At 28.4% G+C, this 16211-nt stretch overlaps 3 protein-coding genes across 3 annotated transcripts; 2 read left to right on the top strand and 1 right to left on the bottom strand.

Moving 5' to 3' along the window:
* The first annotated feature begins 1784 nt into the window (after window positions 1-1784).
* On the top strand, window positions 1785-2528 carry LOC109812739 (uncharacterized). The gene has a single exon (XM_020376776.3). The coding sequence runs from the start codon at window positions 1854-1856 to the stop codon at window positions 2280-2282; it is 429 nt and encodes a 142-aa protein (XP_020232365.1). The 5' UTR covers window positions 1785-1853; the 3' UTR covers window positions 2283-2528.
* A 3317-nt stretch (window positions 2529-5845) lies between these two features.
* LOC109812693 (heavy metal-associated isoprenylated plant protein 8-like) lies at window positions 5846-8012 on the top strand. The gene is made up of 5 exons (XM_083071472.1): window positions 5846-5877; window positions 6490-6665; window positions 6762-6940; window positions 7058-7145; window positions 7292-8012. The coding sequence occupies exons 1-5, from the start codon at window positions 5846-5848 to the stop codon at window positions 7570-7572; spliced, it is 756 nt and encodes a 251-aa protein (XP_082927598.1). The 3' UTR covers window positions 7573-8012.
* Window positions 8013-8915: 903 nt separating this feature from the next.
* LOC109812691 (target of rapamycin complex subunit LST8) lies at window positions 8916-13808 on the bottom strand. The gene is made up of 11 exons (XM_020376713.3): window positions 13650-13808; window positions 13335-13486; window positions 12963-13064; window positions 12764-12876; window positions 12600-12669; window positions 12059-12136; window positions 11491-11607; window positions 11310-11404; window positions 10741-10820; window positions 10582-10641; window positions 8916-9212 (listed from the first exon to the last, which is right to left on the bottom strand). The coding sequence occupies exons 2-11, from the start codon at window positions 13440-13442 to the stop codon at window positions 9085-9087; spliced, it is 951 nt and encodes a 316-aa protein (XP_020232302.2). The 5' UTR covers window positions 13443-13486; window positions 13650-13808; the 3' UTR covers window positions 8916-9084.
* Window positions 13809-16211: the final 2403 nt, after the last annotated feature.

The raw sequence follows: 16211 nt of genomic DNA, 5'->3' as shown, positions 1-16211 counted from the left end.
TACGTTGAATGAAAATTTTGAAAAATTTACATAGTAAAAATTAGTGAAATCAATATTTAATTGCTCTTATCATTATCAAAATTTAAATTCTTTTTTTTTGTTACATGCTTTTTTACAAAATTTTTGTATTGCAATTTAAAGAATTTTAAATTTCTTTTATACATTTGTTTTAAATAATTGTAAACTCAAGTATGTATGGATATGATAACTTGAAATTATGTCATTTTTACTATTTACAACAATTTAAAAATGTGTATGATTGTGCCATGAGATAATCGAATCTCTATTTTCTCTTCTTTCTCCCCCTCCCACTATTCTACCACTCGCTTCTAGTGCAAGTCCTCTATCACCTACGTAGTTGCCTTATTCTCCACCTCGATTTGCTGCATCTCCTCCTCCTGTTGTTGCCACTTAAACCAGGTATGAGGTATCCACATCCGCCCAAAGAGGTTGTGCAGTGAGGACGTGGGTGTGTAGGCATTGGGCGTGCGAGTGACGTGGTGGGTGTGGCAGAGTTAGTTGAAGAGGGGTTAAGGTTTGGAATAGGAAACTATGGCTTCCTAAAACATAAAAATTGTTGATTTTCATGGACAACTAGAAGTTCCTACCATTGTTGTATATTATTCTTCATCTTCATGATCAATCATAAATAACTGCCCATCTTTCCAATACAAAATTTGTATAAATATAAATGTTAATAACCTGATACTACATATAAATTATAAATTAATTGATACTCTATACTCAGGAATAAGCTCCATTCTATATATATTCTAGAAAAATGTAGAGACTATTTATTTATATTTACGTAAAACTATAAGATATTATAATCTAAAATTTCAATATCGGTAACCCGATCATATATAAAATTTGGTAAGTGAAGTTTCATTTGTCAAATTTTTTGATTTTTTTGCTATTTATCAATATCAATATTATTGGAGAATATAATATCTTAATATTTTATGTATATATATATAAATATTCCCTACACTTTTCTAGAATACATATAGAAGAGAGCATTCTTGAATATAGGGTGTCAATTAATTTATATATTTTTATTCTTAAGAACTTATTCGTATGTACAAGCTCTAAAAATATAATAATTTTTTTTAATAATAATTGTGGTAATAAAATTAGCAAGTTTTGTGAGTAAAAATAATCTATGAAACTTATTAAATAATAAAAAAGAGATGTGCGAGAGACTCTTTTAAAACCTTATAATGAAAATATTTGTTCCTCAAAACTCCTCAAGATTATTTACCAAAAAAAAAAAACTACTCAAAATTGGATCAATTGGTTAAGATAAAACAAAAAAAAAACTTTTAAATGACCATGTCAAAGAGAGAAAATAAGACTTGGTCTAATAAGACTAAATTAACTGCAATATTTATTTGATAATTAATAATTAAAACATTTATCTACAACTTAATTTAATAAATATATTAATAATTTTAAAATATTAACTCAAAATATAGAGCAGCAAATACCCCTACAATTTCCAATTTGTAATTCATTCCTTCCAGTATCTTCCCAATTAATTCAAGGCACAGGCAGCGATTCTCTTCCTTGGAAAAGACATAAAGAAACATAAGAGGCATGAGCACAAGCATAAGAAGTTAACTCATAGTGAAGAAATCCCGAATCCTTCTTTATCCTTTTCATCTGATTAGAAATAAATGGAAGATCCTCTTATTGCCATATAGTCAAGTAATTCCACCACTTTAACTTATTCTCAGAGGAACTTAACTATAGCACTCCTTCACATCTCTAATATAAATAAATAAACGAACCCACAATGATAATAAACTCAAATAACAGCACACACATACGTTTTTGTTATATCAAGTATCAACATGCCTTCAGCGACCCAGAAGCACTTGGACAGGGAAATCAGGGAGATGATGTCTGCCATCACTGATCGTGTGACGGGTGGAGGGTCCAGCCAGCATTTGGAGAAGGAGGATGAAGATGATAGGAGGATCATTACCCTCGCCGGAAGCAACGACGGAGCAACAATGCGAAGCGAATTGGATGAAAAAAAAGGGAAAAAGAGTGAGGGTGAGGGTGAAGCATTGAGCACATTTGTGAACAGCAACTTCCAAGCCATCAACAACTCGATCATGCTTGGTGGGAGCTACCAAGCCAATGACCCTGGTGTGCATTTGGACATCCATGATTTCGTTCATCAACCTCCTCCTCATCCTCATGCACACAAGGCTGAGAAGCCAGCGAAGAAGGGAAAGAAAAAAGACAAAGAAACTTCCAAAACTCAAAAATCATAGATGTGCTGACTTCTAAGCAAAATCATACCTCATAGAGTGCCCACTGCCCAGGAATAAACATTTTGTGTCAATCTTAAACCACTCGTCTATGTATGCTTGAATCAACATCTTTTTCTCATATATTTTTGGATTATTTTCTGCTTCTTTTTTCTGGGTTGTTACTTGTTAATCAACCGTGTTGGACACCGTTATCGTTTTATATTATATATAAGCAAATTAAATTGAAATCTCCGTGCTAATATATAATGTAAAGTGTAATTATCACCGCCTCGTCGAGTTTAACTTTGAGTCAAGCATCCTAGTGAACGAAGCAATTTACTTGAACAGTAAATATTGATCAATTTCATGATGCCTGATAGTTTCTGTAAATAATTTAACCTTTCTATAATTTAATTTCATGATAAATTATTATTTTTTCATGTGAAATTAAATTTACTGACATTAAGGACTAAATTAATATAAAGTTGAGCAATCAAGTCATCCGGTGGATATATTTAAATATTTTCTAGGAGGTCTTATATAATAAGACCTAGAGGAGACACACAACAACATACTTCAAAATTCACTTCAAGAGACATATCTATTCAATAAAGATTTTCTAACAATGGCTTAGTCTAACACCACTCTAAAATTTCGTATATAAGATCTTCAAATTTTTAAAACAATTTATTCACCTTAAGTCTTAAGTTAACTAATATTCCTTAATGTTATATGCATTTTTAACATCCAAAGCTCACTATACATCATTTATATATATCACATCCAATCAATATATATAAAGATTAATAACATCATACATATATACAAAATACAAAAAGACGCAACAAAAAAAAAAGAGCACAATAGAGAAATATTTGTCATCTAAAAAATAAGATTTTTATGTTGATTAATTTTAAAATTGACATAAAATATCATACCTTTTATATGGATTATTTTTATAATTAATATTAAAAATCAATACTTTCTATCGTTGATAATTCTAAAACTAGTATAAAAAATTATTTTTTCCATCATTAAAAATGTCGTCAATCATAGTATTTAAATTTTTTTAAAAAAATTACAATATTTTAAACCTAAGTTAGCAAATATCACATTTAATTTGCCAGACAAATAATAGAGATATAATTAAAGAACTTGAAATTAGTTCATTCCAAAAGATAATAATGACGAGTTTTGAATTAATAATGTTCGAAGCACATAATTACAAAGTACATTATTTCAGAGATTCGTGTGAAATGACAGGAAGTGTATATTTATATATATATATATATATATATATAAAATTATCAAACAGGTTTAATTAGATGATTGAATTTGAGAAGTTGTTAGGTAATAATAGTACATATGTTAGTGCACATGACATGTACATGGGTAGGACTAAACATTTTGAGTAAAATAAGAAGATGATGGTAACGTATGTTTTCGTATAGGTAACATTAATTCATATAAATCACAGGAGGTAACATTAATAATAATAATAATAATAATATTATTATTATTATTATTATTATTATTATTATTATTGTGATTTACAAATGATAAATTACTCACTTAACAACTTAATTACCTTATATATATTGTGGTTTTTTTTTTTTAAATAGAAAAGATTACGATGGTCGCAATGAAGATTGAACCTAGGTCTTCATATTTCTAATTACTCCAATTTCTCCTTATCCAACTAGCTTAACCCTAATGATTATTGTTTTTTGATATTGCTCTCACGTTTCCTTTTCCTTTTGGGTAACGGAATATCAAGAATGATGTTACGATTGATTTTTTTTTTTTTTTTTAGATGTTACAATTGATCTTTATGCAATGTATAATATGTACTGTTACATGTGATCCATATTATATTCCTTGCTGTTCATTTAATCGGGTGAAAATTTTATATGGCAAATCCCTTTTGATTGATGTGTGTAAGGCGCGCAGATAGTTGTTTCATTAATTTAATGGGAAAAAATGATGGATCATATGAATTTTCATTTGGCTGTATAAATTTTAAATTAATTATCTACTTATAATTAAATTTAATATACAATTCACTTCATAAACTCTCTTTATTTTAAACTCCAGCAGGTTCATCATTTTTTTTTAAGTTAGTCGAATTTGCACAGAATAAAATGTTTAAAATTGTTTTGAATAATGATATATTTTGTCTATTCATAAATAATATGATAAATTATTATATAAATTAAATTGATTTACATATTATTTTTATATAAAGTACTATTTTATTTAATTTCATAAAAATATCAATATTTAAAAAAAAATTAAGTTACATATATATGTTTTGTGTCTTGTGCTCTTATTATATAATCAACAGAATGAGATGGTTATACAATATGACTAGAAAAGAGGCAAGCTGTGGTTGATAGAGAACATCAAAAGATAATCGCGAAAGGAGAAGCTGTAAATGGTCCAGTGAGGATTTTGGAAGAAATTAATGCAGCAAAAATGTGGATCTGATTTCAACAAAATAAAGCCTGACAAAAAAAGGAGCAAAAAAGAGTAGATGTAAAATTAAAATTTTCTAATTATTATTTTACATTTTTATTATTCATATTCCATATAGTTAAAATGTTGTGTTTTGAATTTTACAATTTTTTAATGAGATTAATAATAACTTACATTTCTTAATGTATTATTTTATTTATATTATTAATACTAAAAATATATATTTATTTATAATTGGTTCAGTCACAATATAATCAGGCTAGGTCAATAAATCTTAAATTATAAATATTTTTGGTAATGAATTTGTAAAAAATTATGTTGATATTATTTTTGTGATCAATAATTTTTTTTCCAACCTTTGCCAATAAGTAAATTAATTTATAGCTTTAAAATTGTAAATAGCTTGTTGGGCACTATAGTTTGGATATGGGCAAGTATCCGAAGGCCCAACCCAACAAAAGGAGTAAAATTGTAACAAAGTGGAATTTTCATAAACTTTCTCCTGTACCATCTGCTCTGTTGAATGTAATATAGGCATATAGCTCTATATTTAAGTGTAGTGGTTGCTACTAGCTTACAAATTTATCAACAATATATATATATATATATATATTTTTTTTTTTTTTCTTTTAATTATGAATTACTCTGATTGATGATTAATGTCAATTAAAAAATCTAACTGATCATTAAAATCCCTATCAACTGCATATGATTACAGTCAATGATTTGAGATCTTCTCTCTTAAGTACATACAATGACATCCAATAATCCTTGTAGAGAATTAAAAAGTAGTATATGCAAATTGACTATATATCTTTTACAACTCAACTAATTAAGAAAAACAGCTCAGATATACCTACGTGGTCCACAACAACTGAAATAGAGCTTTAAAAGCATCATATTCCTGACATACTGAACAGATATGAAAAAAATTGAAACCCTAACAGCAAAAGACCTCTTCAATCCTGGCATACAACTGATTATAACCTTTCAATGTGTGTAATGTAATATTTTTTTTCTTCCAAATATATATGCACAATGTCATAACTTTCCTGATAATCAAGAAACTCAATTTTCTTAAGTATATATATTTTTTGTTTAATATCATCATGATTAAGGTCTTTGGTCCCAAGGTATTTTCGTAAGTTTTGATTCTTTGGATAAACTATGAGATTAATTTTTGATCGAAATTTAGTTGTACATAAAGTTTTTCAACCTCCCTCCCCCAAAGTATTTTTTCTAAAAATATTTTATGATACATGATCTCACGAAATCTCTTTAATTTATTTTTGGCATTATTGTATTTATTTTTTCTTAAAGTTTTCCAAATCTAACCGGTATATACATTATACTTGCTATGACAATCTTAGAACATCTAGATATTTGTTTTAAGAGAACATTAAAACATTAATGTAGAGATATAATTGTGAGTTATGGAAATTCCATACTATTCCACTTTCTATGTATGTCATGACTATAAATACATATTTACCTTAAGTGGTTCAATATGATTAGTATATATACATAAGGTCAGAAGAAGAATAGCTATCATCCTATCTTAGTTGAGAGTGAGCCATGGGAAAGAATGTAAGCAAAATTGACTTCCAAATTCTTTTTTGTACTTTTTCTTTTCTTTTCTTTCTGAGTGGAACTTATAATTTGCAATTTATTCTTCGAGTATGATCTATGTCAGTCATATATATTTCTCTCCATGATCCATCTGTATACGTTTTCAAGTCTCAGATTAATCAAGAAACATTTATAGTTTTATTTATAAAAATACATATTTTACATTTTCAATTTTGATTCCTTGCTCTGAAAAGGAGGAAAACCAAGAAAATAAGGAGGAATCGACTGTTATTTTGAAAGCATTCATACATTGTGAAGGTTGCTCAAACCAAATTTCCAACTGCCTCAGAGGTTTAGATGGTAATGTTTGGTTCACTCTTTATGCATGCGTGTGTCTTGTAAAGAAGATTAGTCACGTCTTACAATTAATAAATGAGATGTTTATACAATGTGTAGGAGTGAAGCAAGTTCACATTGATAGAGAACATCAAAGAGTCTCTGTGAGGGGAGTTGTGAATGATCCAGTCAAGGTTTTGGAAAGACTTCAAAAAAAATACAGCAAAAACGTGGAGCTGATTTCACCAAAACCAAAGCCTGACAACAAACAGAAAAAACCCCCAGAAAAAAAGGAACAGGTGTCAATTTTAGATTATCTAAAATTATATATTATTAACATTATTGGTTGTTATTTTTCTCACTGTTCCCTTACATACATGTTTTATCTTATCTTTGTATTTTATTATTGCAAGCAGGCTAAAGTGAAAACTATGGTGCTCAAGATGTATTTTCATTGCGATGGCTGCGAGACTGTTGTCAAGAGAAAAATTCAGAGAATGGAAGGTAACAAATAACTTTTTTTTTTTTTTTAATTGACTTTTCTGAAAATTAAACTGAAACAAATCTAGATAATCAATAGTTATTTAAGATCCAAGATAGCATATAGTTGATTCATTATGTTTAGTATCTAATTTGTTAACATGTGACAGGTATTGAGTCTGTGGATGTGGACAGAGAAAAATCACAAGTGGTTGTGAAAGGAACGGTGGAAGCAAAAAAACTTGTTGAAGATGTGAAGAGGAAACTGGGAAAGCATGTGGAGATTATGAAGGAAGATAATAAAAAAGAACCCAAAAAAGAGGGGAAAGATGATGAAAAAGGCAAAGAACCTGTTATTATGTATAGTTATCCTCCTCAATACTCTACCAATTATCTTTATCCCAATCAAACCTTCAGTGATGAAAACGTTTTTGCGTGTTCAATAATGTAAAAGTTCGTGAGGAAACAACATTTTTTTTTTTTTTATAACTTTTTCTTTGTAATTAATTAGTATAAGTTATAAATCATATTATTGAATGATTTCAAAGTAATATTTAAGTTAAATTTGGGAGATGAAAGTATTTTGGTCTCAGTGTAGATTAGCTAGAAATAGAACTAGGCTCAAGTTATTTTAAATTGACCCTTATATCAATTTCCACATTGTGCATGTATTGAATTATTAATTACTAATTTTGCAAAGCACTACGTAAATATGTAATGCCTACCATAAAGATTATATAAATTTTAATTATGAGTTTCCTTTACACATTTTTTTGTTACCAATGAGGGACTCCTATCTAATAGGTATTTAACCGTTTTAAGTGACACAGTAATGATAAATCTCATGAAAATAACACTCACGAAACAATAAAATAATATATCATGTACACCAATGAAGTAGTGTCTGGTCATTATATCATAAAACTTCATGCTACATCACTCGTAAAATCGTAGAGTAATTTCACACTTTAAGGAAAAATAAGAAAATGGCATGAGGGGGAATTGAACATTTTCCAGCCATTTTTTTTTTATTACATTTTCTTAAACGTGAAAAAAAATTGTTGGTACAATAATAAACGTGAGAATACATGCTCACGTATATTGCAATGCTTTTTTTTTTTCTTTTCTATATTACATAAAATCAATTTTTCGTTTCCATTTCATCCAAAACAACACGAATTATAAAAGTTTATTCCACATTCTTTATTTTCCTTCCTTAAAATGGTACCCGAGCAGCGAAAGAAACAATTAATTTTTTCATTTCAGTCTCTTTCCTTTCAAAATAAAACCTATTTCGCTCGTTTTAAATCTACTGTTAACTTTAAATATCTTAATTTCTTTTACATTAGAATAATTTTGAATTATACCATAATATCCTTCTAAATATTAAATAACAGTTCCTTATCCTTTTATGTTCAAAAGACATCTACCGTTTTATCCTAGTGATTTATAATAATCCATTAAAAAACACTGAAGCTGAGTTAGAGATCTCAACCTTGGATAGATTGCATGAAGTAACAAGTTTAAAATTCATTGTCTCTGTTTTATATTAAAAAAAAACACATGTAAAACTATCACTACTCAATCAGTTAACGTTGCACATTAACAAACGACGATATACATGGCGCTTTTAGCTTAGATGATTGGGGCACTAACTTGGTATACAATGCAGAGATTAAATCAATCCTTGGATTTTAGAGATCAAAATAAGTAACAATAACTTGGACAAAATGAAAAATGATGCATAGTGATGTCACGAAATATTTATTTGTGTTTTGATCCACGCTATTCTAGTTGAGAAATTAGAGATAAATAATAATATAAATATTCTTATGTTACAATTCATGTGACAAAACGTGCATAGCGTCAAAGAACTATGGTAAACTTCAAAGAACAAAGAGGCAGATCATTATTTACAAAACGATGTATCTGATGGAGAAAAAATAACTTAAAGACCATTGTGTCAGGAAGTTGCGGGTTCGGCCCCATCGTGTAGGGCACAGCAAATTGTAGCTTTATGATGCCCTCGGTAAACTTGAATATCTTCACCAGTTGACATAGACCAGAGCCTAGCAGTTGCATCAGAGGAAGCTGCCATGACAACAATATGTAGCTTAAATAGATGGAACCACATAACTTTTAAGATCAGATTTGTTTTATTGACTACCAAGCACAACACTTACAGAACATCCAAATACACAATTGATAAGGCAAGGAATATCTTCCAGGTGATGAGGGAAAAATAGGAAAACCATGAGGTGGGGAATTGTTTTTTGTTATTATTGGAATCAAACTTTATACCAGAATATACAACTCACACACACCTGAATTAGACAGGAGAAATGTTATTTATTTTCAATTTTCAATTACAGATCATTATTCACTAAACAGCTACTACGATAAAAAAAAATAATTAAAACCAGTAACAATTTGGGCAGGTCGCGCTACCAATGTTTCATCAATAACAATTTCTACTGCATGCTTTCTTTTCGTGTTTTTATTTTCCCTCTTCTAAATAAAAATTTGTTCTGTATGAGTATACTGAATGCACTAATTTTAATTTAAGTTTTAAAAAAATCACAAATCAGAATAACTTAAATGATACAATTTGGTTGTATAACACACAATGCTCAGCGAACTGTTACACTCATTTTGACTTAAATTAAACCTTTACATTAAAATCAAATATAAACAGATTTTTCCAAACAATTTAACTTAGTTATCCCAACATTGCAGTAGAATGTCTGATATTTTTTTTAATCTGGAACATTAAATTGGTTTTTGATTTTTTTTTATTTAACCCAAAGGATACTTGGATTTTCATTAAAGATACATAAGTAATTAGGCATAGGAACCATTGGGATTAACCTAGTGGTTGGGGGGAAGGATACTTGAGAAATTAGGTTTGATCCTCATTGCTATCTTTGTAATCTTTCCTATGGATAAAAAAAATAATTAGGTCTACCAATTGGTTAGAAAATAAAATGTTAGACCAGTTAGCCATCTAAACCTCCAAAAATTTGTGGTTTGTTTAATCAGCCACTTCTGTGACCTTTTAGTTGCACGCAAAGGAATATTCTGTGTTAGTTAAAGGCTCCAGTCAGCACTACATGCATAAAAGGAAGTAGTATCTCTCTTAATATATGAAGTGATAGAGAGAGATAAAAACAAAAGTAATGTATAATTTTTGGTATACATGTAGCATTACTCAAAACTTCATTACACAACTATTCAGTCAGGATTCAGGAATTATCAAATCATTAAATAAGTTTGGCTATCAAATCACTACCTGCTAGAAAGTCAAAATATTGTGATGATGTGTAAAAAATATCATGGAATGGGGTGTAATTTTATCTTTATATAACACTGCTTCAAAGTTAAGACTCTTGTTTATATATCTGGTAGCTGAATAATATTAATAACTAAGACGATAAATATTGAAAAATTGCCAAGTTAGTACCTGTAATAAGGTAGGCACCATCTACAGAGAAGACACAGTCCCAAACCCAGCGTTGATGACCTGAGATGTACATCCAACCTCACTTAGGGAAAACGAAGTTTTAGGAAAAATGGAGGGAAGTGAGAAAGCACTCAATTATAACAAGACTTCATGAATTACCTATAAGAGTTTTTTCTAGTGTAAAACCATCAACATTCCATATTTTGACAGTATGATCAGAAGATGCAGTTGCCAAGTACCTAAAAGAATAACACCAACAAATATTAACATCTTACAGAAGCTGAGGTATATCAATCCTTATTGACAGTGAAATAATCAAGACTGGGTCTGGAATGCTAATTAGGTCCCTTATCTAGTCAACGTGACATAGATATATTTAAATGCTTATACCTAGAGATAGTCATCCAGTCAAACAGTTTTAAAAAAAAAAAATAGAGAACTAGCTAGGCATGCTATTAAATGTTTTATGATTCCAATCTAAACTGCGGTTACAACATGCACATTGTCAGCTCAAACATGTATAGGGATTTAAACATTATAAAATCATATTGAACAAGAAAGTGCAGTGAAGCCAAACTTCATGGCAATGCCTAAGGTGACATTTTTTAAAAAAATTCCATTAGGTGAACCACTGACCTGTTCACATGACCACAACCTTTGTCATTTGAGTTTAATAGGATGGCAAGGAATAAAATATAAAGGCAAAACATGAGCATAATCCTTATAACCTGTGTGGTTCACAGAACTCGGGTGATAAAAGACATTTGAGGATGTATCCCTTGTGTGCTTGCAGCTTATGAAGAGGCTCAAAGTTTGTCATTGTCTGCACAAAGACATACTCCACCATGACAAATAAGTAAAATTTGATGAGGGTAACATCATTCTGAAATTTTTTTGTAAGGGAACAACCTGAGTCCCTCGCAACAAGCGCCACACATAACATGTCCCATGATTATTTGCTGCAACTACCAAGCTCCCATCCCACATTACTGTTAAAGAGCGTACAGCTGTATCCACTTCTGGCACCTACATTTCGTCCACATATTGAAAATAATGTTTCATCCATAATTTTTTAATCAAAAAGGTGAGAGAAAAAAGAGAGCACGGAATGAGACAAACTGATTCTTGGTAGTTAGGACCATCAACCTAAACATAAGGAGATTGGGGAATGACATTTCTCCAAAAGGAAAAGTATAAAAAACCTATACACCATATAATCAGTGCAGAAAGAACCACTGGGTGAAGCATGGCAATTGAGTGTATATTAGAGTACATGTGGGAGGTCTAAGAGAAAGTATCATGTGTTTTTGCAAGGTGTATTCCTAGAGAGTTAGAAGTACAAGGCTTACAATTTAGACAGCTCATTCTTTGTAAATAAGCTAAATATTATTTTGAATATTTTTCTTGGATAGAAAATGCTTTGAATCTTGATTCTACATTGATATCCATATACAATAAAAGTGGTCATAACTAATACCAATTCACAACTGCATGAATTCGCTGTCAAATCCCACACACGAATGTTGCCATTTTGGTCACCAGATATTAGTTCAGTCTGTTGAATCACCAGAAAATAAAATAAAATCAATGAGAACCAGAAAGCATAAATTTATAAGAAGTACAATCTGATGTATATGGATATAGAAAAAACTAAGGAACCACAGTCAATGAAGAAAGAGCATCAATGACCCATTCTTCAACTGAAATGCAATGAAACAGAAACATGCTCTTATTATTGAAAATATGTCAGCATCAAAATCTAATCATCAATCAATAAACCAATAGTTATACTTATATGAAACCATGAAAGTGCCAAGTAGTTAAGTAAAATAAAATAAGAAAAGCTAGAACCAGTATAATGTAGTAGGACTGATTCAGCCCAAGCTATTACTCTGATTTATGCATTAATTATTTTCATTACTTGTAACCTCTTTGGTCTTCTTATACCATGCTAATGACTAATGTTAATCATAAGCCAAAGATAGATTGTATAGCCGCCAAAAATGGAGAAACATAACCTGATTTGGGTGTAGCACAACAGTGTTTACAGCAGCACGACTTTCATATTCCCTTTGACAACCTGGTGCCCTGAATTTTTGTTATCATACAAGCAAAGACTATCAGGAAAGAATTTAAGTCATACAACAAAATTATTACGCTACACATTGTATATCTACTTCACCTCAAATCCCAGATCTTAACTGTGCCATCCTCTGAACCAGAATACATCCAATTGCCATCACATTGAAACCCAACTGCCATTACGTTATTGGTGTGCGAATCATAGCTCATTACCTGCCACAAAATCAGGAACAGAATTTTTTTTGAACCAGAAATTTATTTATTTTTTGAAATAGGTGTATCAGTTGAAACACACATACTGGTTGAGGACTATTTGAGTTTACATCAAACAGTCGTATGTGAGGGTTACCAGCGGCAGCCAGGTGCCGTTTATCCGGGGTTATCTCCAGCCGATTTACTTGCTGTACAAATTAGATATGGCAAAATAAGTTCCAAGTCATGCAACTTAAACACACCAGGGGGGGGAAAATTCTTCTTGATCATAATAAATAGCAAGTAACAGCCACCATCTAACAATAGGCATACACAGAAACACTGAAACAGTAAACCTTCGAGTATACCATAATTTTAACACTAAAATAGAAAAACTAGATTGATCTTGCACTAGCCTCTGATTTCTTAATACTAGCAATACCAAAAAATAAAAAGGAATAAGAAGAAGGAACGCAAACCGAATCAGGATATTGGATGGTGCGGTAGCAATGGCCACTCTTGGCCTCCCAAAAACGAATGGTGTGATCATAGCTCGCAGTGGCAAGTATCACCGTTGGTTGGCTCATCTTACAACACAGCTATTCTTCTTTCTCTTCCAACAAGCATTTATCTATCAAACAAAAATCAATGAAAACGTGATTGGAATAAAAATCTGCTAATTTCGAATGGAAAAGTAATTCCGATGCGATGTAGCTAGAAACAACGGAATCGGAAAGTCACTGTAACAAGAATAACTTGAGTGATTAGGCAAGAGTGCGAGAAAAGAAAGCAACCTCAGGAGATCGCCGTCTTATCGCGGTGTTTCTGCCGCCACCGCCTACGGTGATGGGTGCGCGCCGCACTAGTCAATTCGCCAGTTCATTCCGAAAAACAAAAACGCGCCGTTTTTGCCAACCTATGTGAGATTTTCTTACGATTTTACCCCTTTTCTCTTCTGTTGGGCCTTCGGATATTTACCCATATCTAAACCATGGTCCACAGAGTTGTTAATGAGTTAATTATCTATATATTGTTAGTGTAAAATTTTTTATATTAATAATTAATTATATTTTTTAAAATTATTTATTTTATTAAATAAACAACTCACATGATATTATTAAAAGATATGATTGATTTGTTAGTATAAATTTTTTTTACACTAACTATGTATAAGTGATTAACTCTTATAGTAATTAATTCGATAGCATGGGATCTACTATGTCAAATGATTTGATATTTAATTATTATATAATTAAAAATTAATGATAAGAATATATATAATAAAATAATATTAAAAATAAGTCAAAAATAATTTTACAATAATTTGTCATAAATTATTGAAAACTTTTTTTAGATAATATTATAATATATCTATTAATTAATTAATAATATAAAGGAGAGAAGTTTTATAATAACTCTTTTTCCACTAACATTATTTCAATTTTCTTGAAAAGTTTTCTATGTAAATATTACTATCATAAAAATAAAATAAACTAATAATTACTATATTTTACATATATAATTTTTTGAATAATTTTTTCTAATAAATATATTCTAAATATTTATTTCCTCCTATAACTCATTCTTAAATATATATATATATATATATATATATATTATAAAAATATTATAAGCAAATATGTATACAAAAATATATCAAAATAAGAGAAAAAAATTGGATAAAAATATTTTAATAATTCTTCAAATGATACAAATATATCAAATTATTATACTTAAACAAACAAAATCATTTTTAAATCACACATTTTATCAATTATTAAATTAGTCTCATTTTAAATACATATTAAAATTTTAAATTTGGATAGAAATATATCGAAATTATATTTTAATATTAAATTACTACTAAAAATAATTATTGATTTTTAAAATTTGGATACAAATATATCAAAATTGAATTTTAATATTAAATTACTACTGAAAATAGTTATAAAAAAATTATAAATGAAAAAATATAAAATATACATTTTTTCTCAAATATCTTAGTATTGATTAATAAAATATTTAAATCAAATATTTATAATGGTCCTACATATCTCTAATAGTCCTATTGTATTAGTTTTCAACTCTGCAAATTGAATAAATATAAAGGTAAAATATATTTCTCTCAATATTTAAAACAATTTCAAAAGTATTATTTAAATTAATATAATATTAATTCATATTAATTTTAAGAGTAATGAAAATATAAAAATATCTTTTATAAAACAAAGTTGTTCGTGAATCTTGAATTGGATGTCATCAAAGAATACATGACTAAGTACATTGTTAAATAAATTTTTTATATCTTAATTTTACAATAATATTAAAAATAATTATATTAAAATATTTTTTTTATGTATATAGGATAGATAAAACACAAACTTAATTTACTCAAGTTCTGACTAAAATTACTGATTGTCCCTCTTTGTCATTATCTGATGATCATTTTAAAATGCAACAATATCAAATTTAATTTAATCTTCTAAGGTAATAATGTTTTTTATACATATATTTACTAATTATATTTTCATATTATCTTTCATTATATTTATAATTTGTAATTAGTAAATAATGAGATAATGTGTGATTTAATTTGAATTTTTAATATATTTTTCATAATATAGTCTGCATAATTAAAAATAAATATATGACATTTAATATCAATGCATAATGTATTTTTCTAATGTCTCTAATGATAAAAATAAATTTTTTTATTCCGGCATTTAATGAAGAGATCAACTCATGAAGTGGAATCACATGAAATCACATCAAATAACTGATCTAGAACAAACTCAATCATGAATGATAAATTCAACAAAAAAAAAAGCCTTAATATAGAGAAAGTACAATGGTAGATTTATTTAATTTTTCGATGAATCATTTTTTGAAGTTTAATAGAGAAAGTCTTGATATTCCTTTTATCTTGATATATTTGTGTCCATATATTTTCTTATAATATTTTTTTATAATAATATATATATAATATTTATAAAAAATAAAATATATTTTAATAGATAAAAATTAATTTATTACTGATAAAAAAAATAACCAAATCTCCATACATTACACATATAAACTATTTAGTATTGATAGAGGCGTGAGTTTTTTTATTATTTATTTTATATGTGCATGTAAAAATAAAAAAAAATTCAATAATTAATTTTAAACTAAAATATTCAAAATGTAAAAATATTAAAAAAATGTATAAATATTAAGAATTTGTTACTTTTGATCAAAAATAATTATTTTTGTATTGGATAATACATTCTTATTATTGAGCTCAAATACATTTCATATATGATTGATTAGTAATTATTAAAATATTTTTATTAAAAAAATCTCTTTTATTTTGATAT

This window comes from Cajanus cajan, chromosome 1 (genome assembly GCF_000230855.2).
Source record: "Cajanus cajan strain Asha chromosome 1, NIPB_CcT2T_4, whole genome shotgun sequence".
In the NCBI taxonomy this organism is placed as follows: domain Eukaryota; kingdom Viridiplantae; phylum Streptophyta; class Magnoliopsida; order Fabales; family Fabaceae; genus Cajanus; species Cajanus cajan.
This window is presented reverse-complemented; position numbering and strand designations above follow the sequence as displayed.